Source organism: Schistocerca cancellata, chromosome 1, assembly GCF_023864275.1.
Source record: "Schistocerca cancellata isolate TAMUIC-IGC-003103 chromosome 1, iqSchCanc2.1, whole genome shotgun sequence".
Taxonomy (NCBI): domain Eukaryota; kingdom Metazoa; phylum Arthropoda; class Insecta; order Orthoptera; family Acrididae; genus Schistocerca; species Schistocerca cancellata.
Window position 1 is genome coordinate 762,828,136 of NC_064626.1, and position 26,723 is coordinate 762,854,858.

At 38.9% G+C, this 26,723-nt stretch overlaps 1 protein-coding gene across 1 annotated transcript in view; it reads left to right on the forward strand.

Annotated features, from left to right (window-relative positions):
• Positions 1–26,723, forward strand: part of LOC126101117 (uncharacterized) — a 164,606-nt gene that overhangs the window by 98,154 nt on the left and 39,729 nt on the right. Inside the window, exon 5 of the mRNA XM_049911835.1 lies at positions 23,149–23,272. Coding sequence (XP_049767792.1) covers positions 23,149–23,272 — 124 coding nt within the window. The remainder of the gene's footprint in view (positions 1–23,148; positions 23,273–26,723) is intronic.

Sequence of the window (26,723 nt, forward strand, 5' to 3'; positions counted from 1 at the left end):
ATGGTTTTATTGTCAAAGAAATTGTCATAGGAACAACCACAGCAGTGGTGGTGTCAGTACTGATCTGTTTACTGAAGCCCCCAACGTGAGGTGCCAGAAGTTCCTTGTTGTCAGCAACTGTGGTCTTTCCTAAGGTTCTGGGGGGACCTATGGGGCTCTGGAAGAATAGCACCTGTACAAGTGCACTCACGAACACAGGTAGTAGTTCTGACAGTGGCAACCTCTGTTTGTGTAGTGGTTTCAGCTTTTGAAATAAGCTTTTTAATAGTGAATATGGGAGGCTGCATGGATTTTGCAGATCTTTTTGGCCCCATCGTATGGGTTTTCAGCTCCTGTATCTTCCTTTCTTTGAGTTAGATGCTGTAGTCCCTACTCCAGGTGATCCACAGAGCAATTCTCACTCTTTGGAGAGGAACAACTGATTTCTTCATGGGTGGCCTTACCACAAATGACACTGACATTTAAAACAGCACATTGGGTTGGGACACAAGGCTGCACATTTATGCAAAGAAAACTTGTCTTGACATGCTCTGATAGCTTCATGCTATTGCAAGTGAGGATAAAGGGGTCTGTTTTAACTAGACTGCCATTCACCCTTTTCATTATATTTTGTGCATCAATGATACCTTCTTGGACCCACTCAGTTTTCAGTTCCTCTTTGGGGACATCCACCATATCTCTGCATGATACAACACTTTTGCCTTAGTTCAATGTGCTGTGTAGCTCTGGTTCAATTGCAAATTCCCAAAGGCATTTAGGTTTCTTGAGGTTCATTGCGTGTTGAGGACCAGGAATTTATGACCAGCAGTGTCCAACTGCACAATCACTTGATAGATTTTAAAGTGCCAGCAGTTCCCTCTAAACTCTTTTGATGTTGAAAGGTAATACTTTCTCAAAGGTGCTCTCTTTCCTTTTAACTATTATAAACTCATTCTGAGTAACAGCATGTGTTCTGTTACAATAAGTACAAGCCTTGTGAACAATTACTGAGTCAGGAGGACTGGCTACACGAGCCTTGTTGTGAGGTTAGGTGTTGATATCCACCAACGATACACACATTCCATTGGAAGTTGGTAAATTAAAGTTTGAAGGTTCCATTTCAGTCCGACATGAAGCTAGGGAAATAAGGGTTGCCTTATACAATTGATGCTCTGCTAATGACTGTTCTGCCTCTACGTCTGCACTTTCTATCAGCATGCAGTACACCTTAGGATTGAGATTTTTTTTATAGAAGTTTTTACCATCTTCATAATCTGGGCAGTTAAGACAAGATCCCTGTTCTCTGTAACACACAATGTTCCACCACTGTGATACAAAGTGGTAGCTGAAGCATGCTCACAGCTTACAGTTACAGACAGCTGGTGGCACGTACAGGTCTCCAGCTCAGTAAACCCAGGATTGCCAAGCACATAGCTAGCAAATGAATGTTGAACTTCCTGAGGTGCTTGCCATTTAGAATGACCTGAGGGGGGGGGGGGGGGGTGTCACATGTGGTTTATCAACTGCCATGATTGTCCACTCATTATCTTGTGCTGACTGGGATAGCTTTGTACACTAATGACATCTTACTGCTTTGTTATTTGGCTTACACAAAGCTTGTGATATTACAAGGCAGTTACCACATTTTGTCCAGATTACATAAGTGAATTTTCAGGACTATTTGTCCTTTTAGGTACAACAATTTCTCTGTCATCTGAACTGTTTTAGTTAAATATGTTCACAAGTACGTTTCCATAGGGATCAGTACTGAGTGTACCACTTTTTGTGATGGCAATAAATGATATTGGAGCTACTGTCGGACTCAGTCTTACTGTTATTGTATTTATATTACTTCTGTCTATATTACTGTTCTGCATAACTACACACCAAAGATCAGCAGCTTCAAAGACCCACATAGATGAGGACCCAGCTACACCTTTATACTTCTATGTACCAAATCACATCTCAGACTCACTTGTGTGTGCCTTGCCCACTAATATGGATGGACATATTCCTTGGCCCCAAAGAAAATACAAATATCTCAACATTGCAAAAAATATTTTGCTTGGTCCTTCATTACCCACAGCTCCAAGGTTAACAACCATGTCAGCTACACCACCATATACATGTTTTTGTTGTGGTCTTCAATTTAAAGACTTGTTTTATGCAGCTTCCCAAGTTAATCTATACTGGCAAACCTCTTCATTTCCACATAACTGCTGCAATCTACATCCATTTAAACCTGCTTACTGTACTCCGTCTACAGCTTCTAGCCCACTCTCCCATTCCCAGACTGACAGTTCCATAATGCCTCAGGAGCCATTCTTTCAGCAAATTTGCACCATAAATGTTTTTGTCTATTCAGTTCAGTGCTTCCATATTAATGTAACCCAATGTATTATTCTGCAGCATCGCATCACATCACATCTTGAAAACTTCTGTTCTCTTCTTGTCTTAATTATTTATCATCCATGTTTCACTTTCATACATGGCTACACTCCACACAAATACTTTCAGGAAGAATTTCGTAACACTTAAATCTATATTCCATGTTAACAAATTTCTCTTCTTCAGAAACACTTTTCTTGCCATTGCCAGTTTACATTTTGTATCCTCTCTACTTCACTTTTATTTTACTACCTAAACAGCAAGATTCATCAACTCCTTTTAGTGTCTCATTTCCTATTCTAATTCCCTCAGCTTCATCTGATTTATCTACTTTCCATTAACCTTGTTTTGCTTTTGTTGACTTTCATCTTATATTGTCCTTTGAAGACACTGTCCATTGTGTTCAACTAGACTTCCAAGTCCTTTGCTGTCTCTGACTGAATTACAATGTCATTGGAAAACTTTACAGTTTTTATTTCTTCTCCCTGAACTTTAATTCTTTCTTAAATCTTTCTTTGGTTGCCATTACTGCTCACTCAATGTACACATTGAATAATGTCAGGGATAGGCTACAATGGTGTCACTCCCTTCTCAACCACTGCTTCTCTTTTATGCTCTACAACTCTTATGACTGCCAGCTGGTTTCTCTACAAGTTGTTTACTTATTTATTTATTTCATGTTCCGTAGATCTCATATTGTGAGCACGTCACATGAGATGTGGAACGAGTCAAACCTACAAAACAACAAACATACAAAATGATACAAAACAGTCTTCATTAAATATATAAGAGATGTTCTACATAACTGCATATAGTTATACAAAGTTTAGAGGAAAAACAGATATTGTACATATAACAGCAGATTTATTTGAGTGTTAATACAAAATTTCATGTTTTAATTTGGAGAAAAATTGCAAGCACATTTCTTTGTTAACAAGATGAATAATTCTATCTAAATGCTATTTCCCTTTTTGCATCATAAAACTCTTCTAATGTATAAACAGACATATTTAACAAATATTCCTTTAGTTTTGCTTTAAAAAGAGATTCATTTTCTCTTAAACATTTTATCTGGTCAGGGAGATGGTTAAAAATTTTTGTTCCTGGCCATTTGACACCTCTCTGAACAACTGTCAGGTTCTTAAGTCTCAAATGAGGATTTTCTTTCCCTCTTGTATTATATTTGTGATAGTTCTTATTTGATGGAAATTGTGCAGGGTTCTTAATTACAGAACACATCAGCAAATATACGTACTGGGATACATTGGTCATTATTTGCAGATTTTTGAAAAGGTTACGGCATGATGTCCTAGGGGGTACTCTGCATATAATTCTAATAGCCCTTTTCTGGGCCACAAAAATTTTCTTTGCCAAAGCTAAATTTCCCCAAAAGATAATTCCGTAACACATGACGGAGTGAAAATACCCATAGTATGCGGACTTCATAGTGGTTAAATCTCCAATGGAAGACATCATTCTGATAGCATACATAGCCGAGCTCAATTTTTTTAGGGTCTGGTGTATATGGAAGGACCAGTTCATTTTGCTATCAATATGTACTCCAAGAAATTTAGACACTTCCATTCTTTCTATTGGTTGATTTCCACATGTTACATTTATTTCTCTCACTTTTTTTGTTTTTGTGTGGAACTGGATAAAATTTGTCTTACTTGAGTTTAGAGAGAGACCATTAACACTGAACCAGTTAATCACTTCAGAGAGTATGTTGTTAACTGACTCCTCGAAATTAACATCTGATTTTCCACTCATGAAGATGGTGGTATCATCAGCAAAAAGAGTAAATTTGCAAGGCAGGCTTGCACACAATGGTAAATCATTTATAAACATAAAAAACAACAGTGGCCCCAGAATTGAGCCTTGAGGCACACCACAACTAATAGAAGTCCATTCAGACTGACCAGAGGTATCCCTTGACTCATCTGAGCTGTTTAAAATTACTTTCTGTTTTCTTTCCTGAAGATAAGTTTGCAGCCAGTTACCTGCGACACCGCTTATTCCAAGTAGTTTGGCTTTCTGCATGAGAATGTGGTGATCTACACAATCAAATGCCTTTCATAAGTCACAGAAAACACCAATTCCTATCATTTTTTGATTTAGACATTCAAGTACTTCATTTGTAAGTGTATACACTGCATCCTCAGTCGGACAGCCCCTTTGAAAGCCAAACTGGCTCTTGTTGATAAGTCTGTTTATTATGAGGTGTTCAGTAATTTTATTGTGCATTAATTTTTCTAGAATTTTAGAGAAGGCTGTTAACAGTGAAATAGGGCGGTAGTTAGGGAGCTCAGCTCTATCACCCTTCTTGTGTAGGGGCTTCACAATGGCATACTTGAGTCTTTCAGGAAAAATGCCTTGTTGAAATGAAGCATCAAAAATATGGCACAGAATATCACTAATCCATTTACATGAAATTTTCAATAAATTATTGGATACATTATCTACTCCTGCAGAGTTCTTACACTTTAAAGACCAGATGACTGTTTGAATTTCCTCTACAGTGATAGAATTAATGTACATTTCTGGTATTAAGTTGGAGTATGCATCGTGACATAAAGTCATAGCTTCCTCTACAGTGGGCCTACATCCAATTTGTTGGGTTACTGACAGGAAATGTTTGTTAAAAATTTCAGCCACACGTTTTTGATTTTCTATTGAGTTACCCTCATGCCTGATTTTTAGGTTAACCTTTCACTCTATGTACCTTACCCCTGGCACCTTCAGAATTCCAAACAGTGTGTCCCAGTCAGGGTTGTCAAAATCTTTATCTAGGTCCATTAATGTGTTAAATGTAGCTTTGCTTTTCATTAACCTCTGTTTTAAGGTAATTCGTAGGATCTGTACCGCCTTGCATGTTAATACATTTCTCCAAATCCCAAACTGATCTTTCCCGAGGTCAACTTCTACCAGTGTCTCCATTCTTCTGTAAATAATGTGTGTCAGTGTTTTACAACCATCATTTATTAAAAAGATAGTTCAGTAATATTCACACATGTCAGCATCAACCTTCTTCGGAAATGGAATTATTACATTCTTCTTGAAGTCTGAGGGTTCTTTGTCTGCCTCCTGCACCTTACACACCAGGTGGAGTAGTTATCCCATGGCTCTCTCTCCCAAGGATATCAGTAGGTCTGGCAGAATGTTGTCAGTTCCATGAGCCACGTTTTGACTTAGCTGTTTCAGTGCTCTCTCAAATTCTTCTTGCAGTATCTGACAGCTGTAAGTGACAGCTGTTGTTTCCCATTATGTTCAACAGTTCATAGTGCCAACATAACAAAGCCTTGTTGGCTAATTTTGCAAGGCAAGTCATTGAGACAGTTGCACATGCAACTCCTGAAAAAGGTTACTGTTCCTCTTTCGAAACCATATGTTAGTCTTTCCTCTCCACAAACAAACCTTTGATCTGGGTGCACCTATGATACAGCGATCTGTGTCATTGAAGCACGCAAGTCACCTCAATGTAGCAAAGTCTATGGCTCATAGGGATTACATATATATAGTTAGCCACAAAGCATGCTCTCTCCTGAGCATGTGCAGGATATTCATTTCAAAATCAGAAGCCATATCTAGAGCTCTATAACACACGTGAACGATCTGAATCCAGAACTTTTTTTTGTAGAATGATTGTTTGAGCAGAAGATTGGGGCCAGTAGACCACTGCTCCTCATGAACTGTATTACTCTTTAAACATTGATTATCCAGTACATTACTTTCACAGAGCAGGCATTCTCAGCACTTCCATTTGGTTGTTAAGCCACCTGGGAATACTAGGTAAAGAATGTGCTGATAAATTAGTCAAGGCTACAAACAATATGGAAACATTAGAATTGAAGACACCAGGAACTTATTTGACATCATTGTTTTAGCATCGTATCCTTAAGGCTTGGGGAATGGGATGGCACATAGGTACGAGGTCTAAAGCCTCCAGCTGAAGCCCACTCAAAACTTTGTATTTTGCCACCTAAGTATTGATCACACCAAACTCACCCACAAATTTGTCCCATGGCAACAGAACCCTGCCCATTGTTTCAGTAGCTGTTGAATGTGTTTTACATTTTTATGACGGAATGGACATTGAAACAAGGTCTAATACCATTCATTCCTGTATCAGCTCTGAGGCAATGCTGATTAGCTTCCATCTCTACTCATACTTGTGTCCCCAAACTGACACATAAAATGAATTCACTATATACGTGTACCCTCATGATGTTTATTGTAAATAATGTACTGCGTTCAAAAGGAACTATGATGTACATAATGACAATACCAGGAAAAATTACATTCATTACTCCACACTAAGGTTGTCTTTAGTACAAAAAAGAGCACACAGTGCTTCCACCAAAATTTTTGATCACTTATCCATTGATATAAAATGTCTGACAGACAGCAAAACCAAATTTTGAAAAAAACCTGAAAAAAATTTTGTCCTTGACAATTCCTATTCCATAGAAGAACGTACACTGTAATGTGTAAAAGGTGGTGGTACACAGACATTCTATCAGTCTACATATAATTCAGGTCTCTTACGTTTCTGAATTGTTACACAGAGGTTTCATGCCCATTCCTCAAGGTATTTTATGCACTGTTGTTAGTGCATTGTAGATCCAGAGGGCTGATCTCAGCACAGAAGTCTCCTTCAGCTGCAATGATCTTCTTGTGCTTGCAAGTCACCCTTTTTCATTGGTTTAGCTCCTTTATATCCAGTACTATTAATACACCTCTTAGTCTCCCTTTAAATGTACCTCAAATAGTGACACAAGCAGGGCTATTTTGAGATCATTTTTTCAAACAAATTACTGATGATTTGGTGCCTTCCACTTTCATCACTACAGGATGGCATTGCCTAGGGAAGAAGCATGTGGTTCAGTTTAAGGAAATAATCATATTTTAATTTATGTAAAATGTGTTAAGTATAACAAAATAGTGTGTAATGGGATACTTCTGCAATAAAAGTAGTCTTTTTGTTGTGCTGAAGTGTAATAGTTAACTAAATACAAAAGGAAACATATGCTCAACCAGTATGGCTGACAAGAATGCCTGCCGTCTTGCTGCTCATAGACATGCCCATAAAGACATAAGCTGTATATTACAGCTCTCCAGCTAGAGAATGCGAGACTAAAGAAACACATTAGTGTAGCAGACTATGATATGATGTCTAACAAATGTACTGTACTTGTAGTTCTCAAACCACTATTCAAACATGCAGCGATGTTAGGCATTGGGGATCCGTTCCAAGGAAAAAACCACAAAAAAAGCTAAAAGACTATTAAATCAACTTCCTCCTTTAAAAAGCAGATTTGAAGCGCTAACCATATCCAAAAATTATGAATGAAAAGTGTCAAATGATAACGGAGAAAACTTGTTAACAGATGAAAGGGAAGGACCCAATACTTGCAAATTGAAAAGCTGTGTGTCAAAGTCAGTCAGGAAACACAAAATAAGGATCTTCTCAGGCAGCAACAGTCACAGTATGTCTGATATATTGAGTTCAGTGCTGAATGACTCAACCAAGTTTGAAGTAGATGGGCTTACTAAACCTGGAGCCTGTCTGAGTGATGAGTGATGTTGTGGGTAAAAGTGACTTCTGTGGATGGTCAGCTAAGGATTTTATTATAATAATAGGGGGATCAACTGATGTCAGTAAAAACTGAGCATCTGATGAGACTTCTGCCCTCAAAAGAACACTAGCGAGCCTCACGCATACAAATGCCATAATAGTGAATATACAACATCAACATGACTTGATGGAAACCTCATGTGTGAACAAATGAGTGTTGAAAACTTATGTTAAATACGAAGAAGTCTGAGATCATTTTAATGATGTGACATTAATCAGTACAAGCTCTTTTAAGAGGGACCATTACACAAAACAGACCAGCACTTTAATGGGAAACTCGTTTTATACAAAGAAACTGAAAAAGGTTTAAATGACAAATTAATATCTGTGTACCCTGCCCACAGTGTTGAACAAGAGTGTCTGTCCCAATGATATCTGCAGTGATGACCAAACCTTGTCCATACAGGCCTTAGTGAAAGTACAGCCATCATCATTAACTACACAGTCATGTAATTATAAATCTGTGTGATAATTAATAGCTAAAGACTGTGGATCTCTGTCTTTCTGCCATTTAAACATTCAATTAAAGAGAAATAAACTTCCAGAACTTGAACTACTTGTAGAAGAATTTCGGTGTGGTACACTTTGCCTAAATAAGGACAGATACCCTTGGTCTAGGGGTAGTGTCTTTGATTAGTGATCAAAATGTCCCTAGATTGAAACCCGCCACTGGTTAAGTTTTGATTAATAATGTGCAATGGCAGCTGAAGACTACTGGCATAAGTCACCCTCATTCTGCCAATGGCATAGTCAAAGAGGGCAGTGGAGCAGACAGATGTTCAGGGCACTCTCTTGGGAAACTGCCCCTAAAGGCAGAAGAATCAACAATGATCAATGGCATGAGGATGCAGAAAGCAATATAAACACTGCATAAAAGACACACAGTGTGTACAACATGTGGCCTGTAACTGAAAAAGTGTCATGATGATCTCTCCATTAGCAGTACATTTTGGAATATCCCCCATTCTGATCTCCAGGTGGGGACTATCAAGGGGGAGATGATCATGAAAAAAAGATCGATAACAGTAGCTTGAACATGGTAGGGAAGTTAGAAGATCTGAAAAGGGAAATGCAAAGGCTCAATCTAGTTATAGTAGGGGTCAATGAAGTGAAATGGAAGGAGGACAAGGATTTGTGGTCAGATGAGTATAGGGTAATATCAATAGCAGCAGAAAATGCATAACAGGAGTAGGACTCATTGTGAATAGAAAGGTAGGGCAGAGAGTGTGTTACTGTGAACAGTTCAATGTTTTTATCAGAATCGACAGCAAACCAACTCTGACAATGAAAGTGCAGGTGTACATGCTGATGTCACAAGATGAAGATATAGAGAAAGTATATGAGGATATTGAAAGGATAATACAGTATGTGAAGGGAGATGAAAATCTAACTACCATGGGGGACTGAAATGCAGTTTTAGGGGGAGTAGAAGAATGGTTTGAAGGAGAATATGGGCTTGAGACAAAGAATGAGAGAAGGGAAACAATAATTGTGTTCTGTAACAAGTTTCAGCTACTAATAGCAAATTCTCTGTTCAAGAATCATAAGCAGAGTAGATATACTTGGAAAAGGCTGGGTGATACAGGCAGATTTCAATTAGGTTACGGCATGGTGAGACAGAGATTCCAAAATCAGATACAGGATTGTAAGCTGTACCCAGGAGCAAATATAGACTCAGATCACAACATAGTAGTGATGAAGAGTAAGCTGAAGTTTAAGAGATTAGTTGGATAGAATCAGTACGCAAAGAAGTGGGATATGGAAGTACTAAGGAATGACAAGATATGCTTGAAGTTCTCTAAGGCTATAGATACAGCAGTAAGGAAGAGCTAAAATGGTTCAAATGGCTGTGAGCACTATGGGACTTAACATCTGAGGTCATCAGTCCCCTAGAACTTAGAACCACTTAAACCTAACTAACCTAAGGACATCACACACATCCATGCCCGAGGCAGGATTCGAACCTGCGACCATAGTGGTCGCGTGGTTCCAGACTGTAGTGCCTAGAACCGCTCGGCCACTCCGGCCGGTGGAAGAGCTCAGTAGGCAGTACAGTTGAAGAGCAATGGGCATCTCTAAAAAATGGCAACCACAGAAGTTGGAAAGAAAAACATAGGTACAAAAAAGGTAACTGCGAAGAAACCATGGGTAAAAGAAGAAATACTTCAGCTAACCGATGAAAGGACGACGTACAAAAATGTCCAGGGAAATTCATGAATACAGAAATACAAGTCGTCGTGAGGAATGAAATAAATAGGAAGTGTAGGGAAGCTAAGATGAAATAGCTGCAAGAAAAAGTGTAGAAATAAAAAAAAAATATGATGTCAGAAGGACTGACTCAGCATATAGGGAAGTCAAAACTACCTAGGGTGAAATTAAAAGGAGGGTCGTTACATTAAGAGTGCATGGGGAATTATACTGTTAAATGCAGAGGAGACAGCAGATAGGTGGAAAGAGTACACTGAAGGCCTCTATGAGGGGGAAGATTTGTTTGATGTGATAGAAGAAGAAACAGTAGTCACTCTAGAAGTGTTATGGATCAGGCATTAGAATCAGAATTCAAGTGAGTTTTGGAAGACTTAAGATCAAATATGGCAGAGGAGATAGATAACATTTCATCAGAATTTCTAAAATCATTGGGGGAAGTGGGCAACAAAATGACTATTCATGTTAGTGTGAAGAATGTATGAGTCTGGTGACTTACCATATGACTTTTGAAAAATATCATCCACACAATTCCGAAGGCTGCAAGAGTTGATTGATTTTAACAAGAGAGCTAAAACAGCTTAGGTCTGACCCGCCACTGCCCGCACTGAAACTAGGTTTATTGTGCGGTATCGCTCCCTGTATATCAAGTAAAGCCAACCAGTGCCCTTAAATAGTGCAAGAAGTCCCTCTACCAGTTTTTTTGTTAGACACAATTTCGTCAGGTCTAGTTGTCCCGAAGATTCTGTATCTTTTACTCTCCAATGCCATGCATTCGAAGATTAGGTGTGATGCAGTTTCTTCACCCTCATCACAGATCCTACATTTAGGGTCCTCTTCCATTATACCCATTGTGTGTAGGTGTTTTTTGAAGTTCCCATGGCCCGTCATCAGTCCAGTCATGAGTTTGATCTCTTTCCTGTTCAGTCCCAGGATTACAGAGCTTCTTTTAAAACATGGCTTGGGCATCATTACCTTACAATGCTTTTGTTTATTGACCTTGGTCCAATATCCTAAGTGCTGTTTCCTAAGCCAGTTCTGTAGTTCTAATTTGATCATAGCCTTGGTGATTGTCAAGACAGGTACTGATCCAATTAATGGAGTCGTTGCCCCCATCCTGGCCAATCTGTCAGCTTGTTCATTGCCACAGATCCCTGAGTGGCCAGGGACCCACACTAGGTTCACCCTATTGCTTCCCCCTAGCTCCACCAGAGCCCTGTGGCATTCTGCAACAAACTTAGATCTTTTTGCAGGAGCTGCCAATGATTTCAGGGCTGCCTGGCTGTCTGAATAGATGTAGATGCTAAGGTCATTGTAGCATCTATGCATATTCTCTTCCACACATGTCCTGACTGCAGTAACTTCATCTTGGAATACAGAGGTCAGTTTCCTTAGAGAGATGATGCTCTCCAGTCTTGGCTGAACCCCGTACAACCCTGCCCCAACGCCTTGGTATGTTTTTGACCCATCGGTGAACCAAATGATGTCCCCCATAGGGTGCAAACTGTTTTCAACCTCTGCTCCCTACTTCCAATTATTTTGTTGTAAGGCTTGTCGAAGCAGTTGGGAGTTACTACATAGTCGGCAGGCATTTCCCCAGCCATACCTATATTTACCTCGCTATGTTAGTGTGTGATTCTGGATATCCGAATGAGACCCAGTTTTGGCCAGTTTTAAGTCTGTGTGCCCCAGCTGCTGCTTCCATCTTAACCAAAGGTGAAGTGGAAGCATATCCAACATGGCTTCCATTCGAGCAGTTGGTGTGTTGCTAATTCTGCCCGTTATGGCTAAGCAGGCCAACCTCTATACCTTAGCAAGCTCTTTAGCAGCAACCCGCTGTTCTACCTTCTTCCACCACACTACAGCCCCATAGGAAATCCTAGGTCTAACCACTGTGGTGTATATCCACTGCATATCCCTGGGGCTTAGGCCCCAGTTTTTGCCACAAGCCCTCCTAGTACTCACTAAAGTACTTTTTGCCTTGGAGCAGATACTCTTAATATGAGGGCTCCACGTTAGCTTCTCATCCAAGGTTACCCCTTCACAGGTAGAGTTTCGTCAAAGAGCTTTAGATTCCAACTTTCATGCTGAATATGTATCTTAGTAAATGGCACCACAACAGTCTTCTTAGGATTAACTCTCAGATCCTGTTTAATGCAGCATTTTTGCACAATGTCCAACTCTCCTTGTGCCATATTCCTGACTGTGTCAGTGAATTTCCCAAGTTCTACTATGACAAGGCCAACTGCGTATCCTTGGCAGAAGCACTGTCTGGAATTTAGTTCCTCAATGAGTCCATTCACCACTAGATTCCACAATAGAGGAGACAAAACTCCTCCTTGTGGGCAGCCTCTAGTGGTAGCCTCTACCTTCCTTCCACTAATCATGGCCCTGGTCTACCTACATATAGCGGTCCCAAGATCAAGAACCTTTGCTGCCCTTACCATGGAATCAAAGGTCGTGTTACTGAAGGTCCCCTCGATATCCAGGAAGATGCAGAGGGCTATTTCTTGGAAGTGAAGTGCTTTTTCCACCTTCCCAACGAGTTGGTGGAGAGCTGTCTCACATGATTTACCTAGTTGGTATGTGTGTTGGTTCAGGTGTAGAGGGACCCGACTTAGCCTCCTATCCCCAACATATACGTTAACCAGCTTTGGGATGAAGACAACCTTCACTGCCCTCCAAGTATTGGGAATGATTCCTACTGCTAAGATAACCCTGAATAGCCTGCATAGGGCTCTTATAAGCTTTCCTCCTGCCTGTTGCAGGAGAGCTTGAAAAATTCCATCTGGGCCAGGTGACTTGAACGGTTGGAATGTTCCCACCGCCCATTGGATTTTGTTGAAGTTCACACACTCCTTGGCTGATTCCCTCCTTGGCTGATTCCCAGTCCTCTCTTTGAGTGCATGAGAACCCTTGTCTCTCTGGGGTCACATACTGGTCTGTGGTATCCGTCAGAGCATATTGAGGAAAGTGAGTTTTGAGGAGCAATTCCAGCATCTCATGTGTTGTCTTTGTATATTCCCCATCCTCCTTCCTCAACTTATCTCCTGGATTGGTTGGTACTCTAGTGAGAATCTTGTGAAGTCTGGCTTGTGAAGCCGTGCCCTCCACTTTCTCACAGAATGCCTTCCAGCATGCCTCCTTTGCTTGTTTTATTGCAAGATTGTAATTGACAAGGGCCTCACGATATTTAGCCCATTGTCCTTTATGTCTCGCAATATTAAACAGTCTCCATACCTGTTTTCTTTGCGTTTCCAGTTTGTTATTCTACCAAGGAACACTCCTATTTGTGCACTTCCTGGTGATTGTGCAGTAGTCCTGATATGAGATCACTATGGCAGAGGTAACAGCCTCTGCTACCTCCTCAAATTCTACTGGCTTCCTTATTGTGGTTTTAATTTCCGATAAGCCTAAGTCAAGCCTAAGTTAAGGTCACTCGTAGTCATGGTCGGTCTGGTTCCCATTTCAACCTTGAATTTAATGTGCATGGTCCGATGAGGATGGCTCCAACACCACATGCCATTGTTTGACATAGCTACCCATCGTCATGGAACCAAATGCTACAACAATTACTTCTTCCCTTCTGCTATTCCTGAATGTAGGTTCATCACCCCTATTCAGGACCTCTAAGTTGTTAGCTAAGAGAAATTCAAGAAGGTACTCACCTCTACTGTTGGTGTCCTTGCTGCCCCACACTAGGTTGTGTGCACTGGTGTCACATCCCACCAGCAGTTGGTCACCTTGCCGATGTCAAGTCTCTACCAGTCTCTTCACCTCCAGGTGAGGGGGAGAACTGTCTTCGTAAGGAAGGTATGCTGAGGCCAAAATAATTTCCCTCATGATACCTTCCTCACATTGCTGCATTTTGATGGTCACTAAGTCCCTAGAGGAAAAATCCATCACTGGCATGAAATAAATGCCATTTATAACATAGATGCATGTTCTGGAGTTTCTTAGATTTGTAGCATCGATCAGCTTACCTCCAGTGCCTCTGAGGCCCGATACACCCCTTTGTATAAATAGGGTTCTTGTATCAGGGCCATGTCCATTCCCTGTCTCCTCAGGCAGCGGCTCAGGGCAGCAGAGGCCCCTTTACAGTGCTGCAGATTAATCTGCAGCACCTTCAGGCTCTGTCTTACTGCTATCTTTGAGGTCTTTGAGAACCCTGATGGTGACCTGCGAGAACCCGAAAAACAGTTTCAGGTTCTGCTCCCACATCGCCTTCAGGGACTTCTCACCAACCTCCACCACCAGGGTTCGTCCTTCCAGAGCAACCTTCTGGTTAATCACTCTCCAGTCTTCTGTCAGGACTTTTGGGTTCTGGGCCCCTATTTTCCTGAACAGAGTCTTGGGAGAGACTTCCTTAAGGATCTTAGGTACCCATAATGATATCTGTGTGATCTTAAGAAGCTCCACTGCCATCTTGACCAGCAGCCGTGTATCTTCCCATGGGGATATCATGGGCACCTTGTCCTTGAGCCATTCTACTGTGTGCACCCCCTCACAGACAAAAATGAGTGCACCACGATCTAGATAGACCCTCCTGAAGTTGGGACCTGGGCCTTCCCGATCTTTTCAAAGAGGGCCATCTGTACTAGTTCCTCCTGCTGTGAGGTAATGGCCACCAGTGGATAACCTTCCTGGATAACTGCCATCCTAAAAACTGAGACTGCAGTACTATAGGTCTGTTTCCCTATTTCTTGCCTCAGTTTCTTCTGGACTCGCTTATCCAGGGAGGAGGGAGTCTTTGATTCCTCCCTTATCTGCTTACTACCTGTCTTTGATGTTGTGGGGTCTGCGTGTCCCCTTCAACTTGAGACAGTTTTTTCCTGGGGGTCTTGGGTTCTAGTCCCTTTACTTCCCTCCACTTGTTTTTAGGAAGCCATTCTTTTCCTTCCTTTTTCCTCTGTTCCCTGAGTAGCTTCCTCCTCTGGGCTCCAGACAAGCCTTTGATCTTAATCTGGTCTAGCTTCTCGGTTACAGTTCCCACTTCTGGCTCAGGTCTAGACCCGGATTCAATAGTGGAAATGCCTTCCATCCGTTCTGTCCATGACATTTGGGTATCTGAGGTCTCAGTTTGCCCCTCAGTTTCTTTTTCTTTATTTTCTATATTCGTGTCCAAGTTGGTCCCACAAGATTTGGGGATCTAGAAGGTCCACACCACAAATACCCTGCGCGGTGTAAGGCTAATTACTCAGGGAGGTCACCCGGTATCCCTGAGGCTCTACCTTCGGCATAGCCCTCAGCTTCCCATGGATACGCAAGCCTCTCCACCTGCACGGACAGTGCTTCGTCGAGGTGGTGTCCCCCAGAGAGGAAGAGTTGACAAGTGCGAGAATTATTACACAGTCAGCTTAACAGCTCATGCATACAAGTTGGTAAGAAGAATAATATACAGAAGAATGGAAAAGAAAATTTAGGGTGTGTTAGATGATGATCAGTTTGGCTTTAGGAAAGGTAAAGGCACTAGAGAAGCAATTCTGATGTTTCAGTTGATAATGGAGGCAACACTAAAGAAAAATCAAGACACATTCTTAGAATTTGTTGACCTGGAAAAAGTGTTCGACAATGTAAAATGGTGCAAGATCTTCAAAATTCTGAGAAAAATATGGGTAAGCTATAAGGACAGATGGATAATATACAATATGTACAAGAGCCAAGAGGACTTAATAAGAGTGGATGACCGAGAACAAAGTACTCGGATTAAAAAGGGTGTAAGACAGGGATGTAGTCTTTCACCTCTACTGTTCAATCTGTACAGTGAAGAAGCAATGATGGAAATAATAGTAAGGTTCAGGAGTGGAATTAAATTTGAGGTGAAAGGATATCACTGATATGATTCGCTGGTGACACTGTTATCCTGAGTGAAAGTGAAGAAGAATTACATGATCTGCTGAATGGAATGAACAGTCATATGAGCAGAGGACATGGATTGAGAGTAAATTGAAGAAAGACAAAAATAAAGTAGCAGAAATGAGAACTGCTTGAAATTTAACACCAGGATTGATGGTCACAAAGTAGATGAAGTCAAGGAATTCTGCTAAGTAGGCAGCAAAATAACCATTGATGGCTGCAGCAAGGAGGACATCAAAAGCAGATTAGCACTGGCAAAAAGAGCATTCCTAGCCAAGAGAAGTCTACTAGTATGAAACATAGATCTTAATTTGAGGAAGAAATTTCTGAGACTGTACATTTGGAGCACAGCATTGTGTGGTAGTGAAACATGGACTGTGGGAAAATTGGAACACAAGAGAATTTGAGATGTGGTGCCACAGGAGAATGTTGAAAATTGGGTGGATTGATAAGGTAAGGAACAAGGAGGTTCTGCACGGAATCGGAGAGGGGAGGAATATGTGGAAAACATTGACAAGGAGGAGGAACAGTATGATAGGACATCTGTTAAGACATCAGGGAATGACTTCTATGGTACTAGAGGGAGCTGTAAAGGGCAAAAACTTTAGAGGAAGACAGAGATTGGAATACATCCAGCAAATAATTGAGGACATAAGTTGCAAGTGCTACTCTGGGATGAAGAGGTTGGCACGCAAGAGGAATTCATGACGGGCCACATCAAACCAGTCAGAAGACTGATGACACAAAAAAAAGTGGACTGATTGAAGGAACATGAACACAATAAGATATTTCAGCTGGCTATAAACTTGTAACTACTTTTAACATGCTGCTGTAGGTCAAATATATGAAAAGGTGGGGTATAAATTACTAATGAAAAGTGACCTTCATTATACAGTTAAGATAATAGATGACAAGCATTTAGTATGTGAAGGGGAAATTAAAACTACTGCCATTCACTTCCCTGGCAGCAAGACACGGTGTGCTCAAAGCTAGTACTAACATTTTTATACAGCAAATAAATAATCTGATAATGTACCTACTTAGATACAAGAGTCATAAATTTTTAATTATTGGTGACATCAATACTGATGTGTTGATTGAAAATAATAAAAGTAACCTTCTACTGTGCTGATTAAAACTAAAAGTAACCTTCTACTGGAGACCCTCAGGTTGTACAATTTCTCTTATCTTAACTATAAGCCTACCAAGACATCAAACACTGACAGATTTTGTATAATTTTACGTGTTGTTAAATCTATGTTGTCTGACCATGACTGAATATTCCAGAAAGTAAACTGATCCAAAAAAGATCATGTTCAACCAATATAACCTTGACCGGTGACAGCATAGGTGGGGGTGGTGGGATCACTCATGGGAAAATTCCTATAGTAGTGGGTGTTAGAGCTGTACCTTTTTTAGATTGAAGTCAGCTGATAGGTATTCCTGCTTAAGGGAAGTCTCTCTAACAAAGAAACCACTTTCAACTAAGCTTTGGTATCCGATTAATGAGGGAATTAGTATATTTCATCAAAATATACAAGGTATTAGAGATAAAGTTAGTGAAGTGCTTATAGATGTTGACTCTGAAATTATTGGTATATCTGAACACTTCTTAAATAAGGAGATAATTCAGAGGCTTCCTTTACCAGGATACAGGTTGGCTGGCAGCTTTTCTAGGAGCTCTTTGCGGTGTGGGGGAGTAGCCATGTATGTGAAAAACGGTATCCCATTTGAATCAATTGATGTTTCAAAGTACTGCACTGAAAAGGTGTTTGAATGTTGTGCAGGTGTGGTTAAATTTAGTGGAGCTAAACTTCTAACTGTTGTTATTTATAGATCCCCAGACTCATATTTCACAATTTTTGCTAAAGCTAGAGGAGGTTCTTGGTTCACTTCATAGGAAATACAAAAAGTTAGTTATATGTGGTGACTTCAATATTAATCGTATAAGTGATTGTGCAAGGAAAAGCATGCTGGTAGACCTCCTTAATTCATATAATCTTACGCAAACTGTATTCTTTCCAACGAGAGTGCAAGGGAACAGTAGAACAACCATAGACAACATGTTTGTTCATTCCTCTTTACTAGAAGGGCATTCTGTTAGCAAAAAGGTGAATGGCCTTTCAGATCATGATGCACAAATTTTAACTCTAAAAGATTTTTGTGCTGCAACACATGTTAAATATAGTTATCAACTTTTTAGGAAAGCTGATCCAGTTGCTTTAGAGACCTTTGTAAACCTCATCAAGGAACAAGAGTGGCAAGATGTTTATAGTGCTGATACAGTAGACGATAAATATAATGCTTTCCTCAAGACTTTTCTCATGCTCTTTGAAAGTTGCTTTCCGTTAGAACGTTCAAAACAGGGTACTAGCACAAACAGGCAACCTGGGTGGCTGACTAGAGAGATAGGAATATCCTGTAGAACAAAGTGGCAATTATATCAAAACGTTAGAAATAGTCAAAATCTAAATGCAGCAGCCCATTACAAACAGTATTGTAAGGTGCTTAAAAATGTTATTAGGAAGGTAAAAAGTATGTGGTATGCAGATAGAATAACTAAGTCTCAGGATAAAATTAAAACCATATGGTCAGTCATAAAGGAAGTGGCTGGTCTGCAGAGATAGGTCGAGGATATAGAATCAGTGCATAGTGGGAATATCCGTGTTACTGATAAGTCGCAAATATGTACAGTATTTAATAATCACTTTCTGAATATAGCAGGTGAACTAAATAGAAACCTAGTCCCAACAGGGAATCATATAGCGCTCTTAGAAAAAAGTGTTCCGAGACTGTTACCTGAAATGCTCCTCCATGATACTGACAAGAGGGAGGTTGAGTTAATAATTAAATCACTAAAGACTAAGAACTCTCATGGATATGACGGGGTATCGAGCAGAATACTGAAGTATTGTTCTATGTATGTTAGCCCAGTACTTAGTCATATCTGTAACTTTTCCTTTAGGAGTGGTCGGTTTCCTGACTCATTAAAGTACTCGGTAGTGAAGCCACTTTATAAAAATGGAGACAGGGATAATGTTGACAATTATAGACCTATTTCTATGCCTTCGGTGTTTGCTAAAGTTATCGAGAGGGTTGTATATACAAGGTTACTGGAGCATTTAAATTCACATAATTTGCTGTCAAATGTACAGTTTGGTTTTAGAAATGGTTTAACAACTGAATATGCTATATTCTCTTTTCTCTGTGAGGTTTTGGATGGATTAAATAAAAGGTTGTGAACACTAGGTGTTTTCTTTGATTTAACGAAGGCTTTTGACTGTGTTGACCACAAAATATTACTGCAGAAGTTGGACCATTATGGAGTAAGGTGAGTAGCTTACAATTGGTTCGCCTCTTACTTTAAGAACAGAAAGCAGAAGGTAATTCTCCACAATATTGAGAGTGGTAGTGATATTCAGTCCCAATGGGGCACTGTTAAGTGGGGTGTTCCCCTAGGGTTGGTGCTGGGGCCACTGCTGTTTCTTATTTATATAAATGATATGCCTTCTACTATTACAGGTGATTCAAAAATATTTCTGTTTGCTGATGATTCCAGCTTGGTAGTGAAGGATCTTGTGTGTAATATTGAAACAGTATCAAATAATGTAATTCATGAAATAAGTTCGCGGCTTGTGGAAAATAATTTGTTGCTAAATCAGAGTAAGACCCAGTTTTTACAGTTTCTAACTCACAATTCAACAAGAACCGATATTTTGATCAGACAGAATGGGCATATTATAAGCGAGATGGAACAGTTCAAGTTCCTAGGCATTCGGATAGTTAGTAAGCTGTTGTGGAAAGCCCATGTTCAGGATCTTGTTCAGAAACTAAATGCTGCTTTATTTACCATTAGATCAGTATCTGCAATAAGTGACAGTTCAACACGAAAAGTAGTCTACTGCATATTTTCATACGCTTATGTCATATGGTATTATTTTTTGGGGTAATTCTTCTGATTCAAAAAGGGTATTTTTGGCTCAAAAACAGGCTGTTCGAGCTATGTGTGGTGTAAGTTTGAGAACCTCTTGTCGACCCCTATTCAATAGTCTGGGAATTCTGACATTGCCCTCACAGTATATATTTTCTTTAATGTCGTTTGTTGTTAGCAATATTAGCTTATTCCCAATAGTTAGCAGCTTTCACTCAATTAATACTAGGCAGAAATCAAATCTGCATGTGGAATGCACTTCCTTGACTCTTGTGCAGAAAGGAGTGCAGTATTCTGCTGCATCCATTTTCAATAAGCTACCACAAGAACTCAAAAATCTTAGCAGTAGCTCAAACACTTTTAAGTCTAAACTGAAGAGTTTCCTCATGGCTCACTCCTTCTATTCTGTTGAGGAATTCCTGGAAGAGCTGAAAAATTAAGCAAATTCCAGTGTTACATTGTTGATTTTCTTTATGTAAACTTACGAATTGTCGCCTGAATATGTTACTTATATTTCATTTTATGTGTTTCTACTATCGTGTTATAATTTCATGTATTGACTCGTTCCATGACCATGGAGACTTCTCCTTAATTTGGTCCCACAGAACAATAAATAAATAAATAAAAATCGCACACAAAGATTTTTAGCAATAGACGGGTGTACCACTTTCATGGTGAATGACTCATTGAATGATGCTTATTTATGGCATGTCATTACAACTATATTTAATGAGTACTTTTCCCTCACTGTTAAGCACAAGAAATCAAATGTAAGGAAGGGACAAAACAAAAATTTAACTACCTGGTATACACCTTACTTGAAAAATTTAAGAATTTTGTTAAGAATTTACTATAACAAATGCCATATTATTAATGAGAATAGACATTCGTATGACAAATTAAAAAATACAGAATATATGTCATTTCTGTAAAGAAAAAAAGCAAATGATACCTACATTTCCCAGTCCAGTAAGAAAGGTAAAGCTTCTTGGAAAATAGTTAATGCAGAAGCAGGGCTCTCTGCAGAAAATCTACCAGTTCTACCAAATATAGGTGAGCTAAATAATAGTTTTATAAATTCTGGGAAATGTCAAATGAAAGTAATTTAGATGACAATTTGGACAGGCTTCCCACTTCACAAGAAGCAGAGCTTGAGGTAGACTTGCCAAATTTGGATAGTAGACTATTTATAGTAAGGCCATACTGGATCTTGCCAGATCACTGAGCAACACCAGAACCAAAGATATACATGGTTTCTCTAATTCTATCATAAAAAGAATAATAGATGCTATATGTATTCTGCTGTTTAGAGACAGAACATTACTAGACAAACTGACAATTGTCTTGCCTGTATACAGAAAAGAAGACATAAATTCAACCCAAAATTACAAAGCAATAGCTACAGTGCCAATAATTTCGAAAATTATTGAAACATTAATGAAAGACCACTTAAATGATTTTTTTAGTGTAACAACTTATTCAACAGGACCTAATACGGATTCTGGAAGTGTGCTATCAACATTTAAGGTTGTACAATTGTACAAGAAGTTCTGTTTATCAGTACTAATGGATTTGAAAATAGGCAGTACAGCTATGCCTCTCTAGTAGATCTTCCTAACACATTTGATACTGTCTCACATAGAATTTTCATTAAGAAACTTGAAACATATGGAGCAACTAAAATAGAACCAGAACCAGAACTGAAATCATATTTGGCAAGTACAAACTTGATGGTAGCTGTAAATTCAAATAATTAATCTGATCTTCTGAAAGTAAAATATGGAGTCCCACAAAGATGTACTGGGTCCTTTCTTATTTGTTGTCAATGTGAATGACCTCCCTAACTTACTACCATATAATTCTCAGATGTCCATTCGAGACAGACTTTTATCACATCATCTAAGGTTGTCAAACAAATGAACAATGCCGTGATGGAAAAGGTAGCTCAGATGGTCCAGAAAAATAGGCTGACATTAAATAATGGTAAAACTGAACATACCCTCTTTTCTCTTAGAAATTTTATAATGGAAAATATCACTCAGTAAAGTTGTCAGGTATCTACCTTGAGACTAAATTATGCTGGAACACCAACACAGAAAAGCTCTGTAGGAAGCTGGCAAGAGCTTTATGTCTTTTAAGGAAACTCAAGGAATGTCTGTGTAAATAACTCATGATTAATGGCATTCTGTGCCTTTTTCCATACACACTTACATTATGGGATATTTCTTTTGGGAAACTCTACTTGGGCAAAAGAGGTATTTACCTAACTGATGGAGGCCATATCATATGTATATTTAGCTCAAGCAAATTAACATCTTGTAAACAATACTTTGTTGAACATAAGACACTTAAAAGTCCCCAGCCTCTACATACTAAAGGTACTTATGCGTCATAAACAGAACGTCCATGAGTGTGAAAGTAAGTCAGATGTGCATTTACATGGTGCCAGAAATAGGAACTTACTAGACATTCTTTGGGTTCAGTTAAGTAAAGTTAAAAATAATTTTTACATGCTGTCAAAACATTTTTCAGCAATACACCTTACGCACAAGGGAATTACATGAAAATAAATTTAAGATGGTGGTAGAGACATGGCTGAAAGAAAAAAAGCATTTTTAACACTAATGAACTTCTATCTACTGAAAAAAGTGATAAACTTTTATTAATTTAACTGTGAATACAATCTTATACATAACCTATATAATGTAGTTAACAAAACATATGGTAATCTGAGCCTAGTTATGTGATAAGCAATATCTAAGTAATATTATTTATATATGTCTAGCTTCAGCTGCCAGAGACTATGGTTATGTGTCTGTGAGTTGTCTTTGCATGAATGTGTGTATGTATGTTGTCTATTTTTTACAAAAGCCTTTTTGACCAAAAGCTCATTTTCTGACATTCTTCTTGTTGGACCTATCCGCTACTCAGCATCTCTGCTATCTATATAATCAGTAGTGACTATCCTTTTCATAACATTTTTACATTCCATTCTGGGTTTTCCATTGTTTGGTTTTGCCTTAGATCTCTTTAAATTAGAGTCAAAATCATACAAGTGACAGGAAATGTAAGGAATGCTGAAACTCTTTTCAATTTCATTAAATATTTGATTTCATTAACTGGTTACATACATTTTTATGTTTAATTGTTTCAGTTACAAAGGAGACATCACAATGGATTCCCTTTTGAAGCAGTTAAGTAGTCTGCAGCAAGAAATGAAGCTGATAACTGAAGAAAACAATTTTCTGAGCAAAAAGTTGTCTGAAATTACTGACAAGGTGAATATTATCCCTTTCTGAAAGTTTGCTCCCCTTGCAATATAAGCAAATAATGTAATTAATATATATTTGTGTGTGTGTGTGTGTGTGTGTGTGTGTGTGTGTGTGTGTGTGTGTGTGACAATTTTTTTCCATTTGTGTCATGATGAACTGATATAAAATGTTGTTCAGCTGAGCTTATATGATACAATTGAAATTTTATTTTGCAGTAGCGTGATAAAAGGCACTTCAGGTAACACTATATTTTTAATGTGCAGCAATAATGTGTCACAGAGACTAACATCACAATCAAATTATATCACAAAACCTGTGATGCTTCTGTACTTGCATTGAAGTGGCCATGTGTGGTATCAAGTAACAGCTGTATGGTAATCTGCTGTGACACTGGGCAGCAGTTCTTGCAAATTATGCCCCAGAGAATGATCATTTCCAGCTGTAACGAACTTGTATTCTAACTTATCTCGCAGTTAAACAGTGAAGATGCTGTAATTAATGGGAAATTGATTGTGGGCTATTGTCAGAACAGTCATGTTAAACTCTTCTCTCTCCTTCTGAATGGTCCTTGGAGAGCCCAATATTACCAACTGATTGTGTCATCCTCAGCCAATAGGAATCACTGGATGTGGATATGGAGGGGCATGCAGTTAGTGCGTCACTGGATGTGGATATGGATGGGCATGCAGTTAGTGCATCTCTCTCCCAGCCGTTGTCAGTTTTCATGACCGGAACTACTACTTATCAGTCAAGTAGTTCCTCAATTGCCTTCACAAGGAGTGAATACACTCCATTTACCAATGCATTCGACAGACACAGACAGGTGCTACCAAGCCCAACAGCACATAAGTTTGGTGATCTGATGGAAACTTGTCCCACCAAGGTGGTTGGCCAGTCATGTTAGGCACCCATTTAATGGCAAAGGCTTTTATTGATAGTGTCAGTGGCAGTGTTTGGACAACATATGGGTACTTGAACAAAATGTTTGCAATGACCAGATCCATTGGCTTTCAAGACGGGTCTATAAAATTGGCACAGATATGCTGCAATGGCTTGTCTGGGAGCATCCATGGTGGGAAAATTTATATCAGGCACAGCCTGATTTTCTGCAGAAGTGTGGCTCATGTGTTCAATACCAAATAATAGACTTGGTCAATATGCATGCCACTGGGTAAGATCTTGTGTAGGCATTAACCTTCCAGCGACCTTTATACAGGAGTGCCAAAAAGTTATGATGAAGGATTTGAGGGAGAACAACACATTGTTGGTCGGTGAGAATCATAGCAGCTTTTACTCCTAGTGCAACTGACAGTACATGTGTGTGAGCAAAAGAGGGGTGTAATTTAGATTCCTTAAAGCTCAGCTGGGGCTACTTTTTTTTCTTTGTTTTTGGTGTGATGTGATATTTGCTTTAAGATAGGGCCCTGTTTTGTAAATTTTGCAGTAATTAGAGCCATACTAGGAAAACTGTCAACTTTTATTCTAAGGTCATTATAATGCTGGAAAAGTACTAGTTGTTCTTTAATTCTGGGGCTGGTCCCATTGGAAGTTGGGAAAAAGAATATTTCCACATTTCAAAGTTGGTCTTTTAATGTGTTTAATAACTGAAAGAGCTAAGAAATAGTGTTCACCAATGCAGTCTCTATGCTGTTCGTTTTGGAAATACTGTTATGGTTATGTGAGTCAAACATTTTGACTCATGATTTAGGGTCAGTAATAAGGTACTTTTGTATTACAGAGATACATTTATTTTTATTTTATTTATTTATTTATTATCATCCCAATGATCACATTTGTGATATAGGATTTGTCAGGGTACATTTTAACAACTATATAATATCTTTACAAAATTTGTATCTGTGCTGAATTCATACTAATCTATCTTATGTTTAATACAGTATACAACTAATAAGTGTTTTTATAACATAATTTATTATGCACTGGTGTAATTTCATTTGTCACATTAACTTAAACATATATTTTATACAGTTGCGCAGAGATATTCACTTATGCTGTAATAGCATTTGTCAAGCATGTGGTTCTTTAGAACAGTTTTAAATTTATCCTCATTTTCCAGCTCTTTGATATGTTTTGGTAGTGCATTAAAAAGTTTGATGCCTTGATTACATACATGTTTCTGGCTTCGGGTCCTTGTTACAGCTTGTACGTGGAGATCTTTACATTGCCGTGTATTGTAATTATGGAAGCCTGTATTGGTTTTCATTTTGTCCTGATTTCTTTTGATCACCAACAGACATTTCAGAATGTATAATGATGGAATTGTTAAAATTTTCAATGCTTTAAAAAGGGGCCTACAATGTGTTTGAGGTGGGCTGTGGGTCATTATCCGAATAGCACGTTTTTGCAATTTGAAAATCTCATTTAGACGACAATTTGATTTTCCCCAGAATACTATCCCATAGGATGCAATGGACTGAAAATAGCCAAAATATACTAATCTGGTACAGTCATTACTACAAACTCTTGAAATTATTCTAAGCACAAAACATGCTGAATTTAGTTTTAGTGCTAAGTTCACCACATGGTCCTTCCAATTAATCTTCTCATCAATGTGCGTACCCAGGAATTTTGCACACTGTACTCTTTCAAGTTGTTTGCCCTCCATGGTGGGATTTAGGTCGTCCTGTTCACTTATTTTTCCATATTGCACATAATTAGTTTTTTTTTGCATTCAGTGTTAGCTTGTTAGCACTAAACCATTTTTGTATATCTTGTAGGACATGGTCCACAGTACTGTGCAATGACTGCTTCATATCACTAACTATTAAACTAGTATCATCAGCAAATAACATGATTCTAGCTTTTCTCTCTGACACCTGAATATCATTAATGTAAATGAGGAACAGCAAGGGGCCTAATACACTTCCTTGAGGTACTCCTACTGTGACCTCCCTTGGATCTGATCTTAGTTTAATTTTTTGATTAATATTTGGTGCTGTAATTTCAACCACCTGCATCCTCTTTTCCAGATAAGACTCAAACCACTTTTTTTACTGGTCCTCTGATACCTATAGCTTCAAGCTTTTTCAAAAGTATGCTGTGGTCAACAGTGTCAAAGGCTTTTGACAAATCTAGATTTATCACAACTACACTGTTTCCCTCTTACAATTTAGTGATTATTTCTTTTGTGTATTCTAGTACAGCTGTTTCGGTACTTCTCCCAGCTTGAAATCCATGCTGATTACTGTTTATCAGATTGTGCATATTAAGATAATGTGTGACTCTATATTTCATTAGTATCTCTAAAACTTTAGAGAAAGTTGGAAGGAGTGAGACAGGTCTGTAGTTTTCTATTTTAAGTTTATCACCCTTTTTCAACAGGGGAATGACTTTAGAAATTTTCAGTTTTTGTGGAAACACGCCCTCAGCCATTGACAAGTTTGCTATGTGTGTCAATGGTTTCGCTATCTGATTAGCTGTTTTCTTTACTAATATT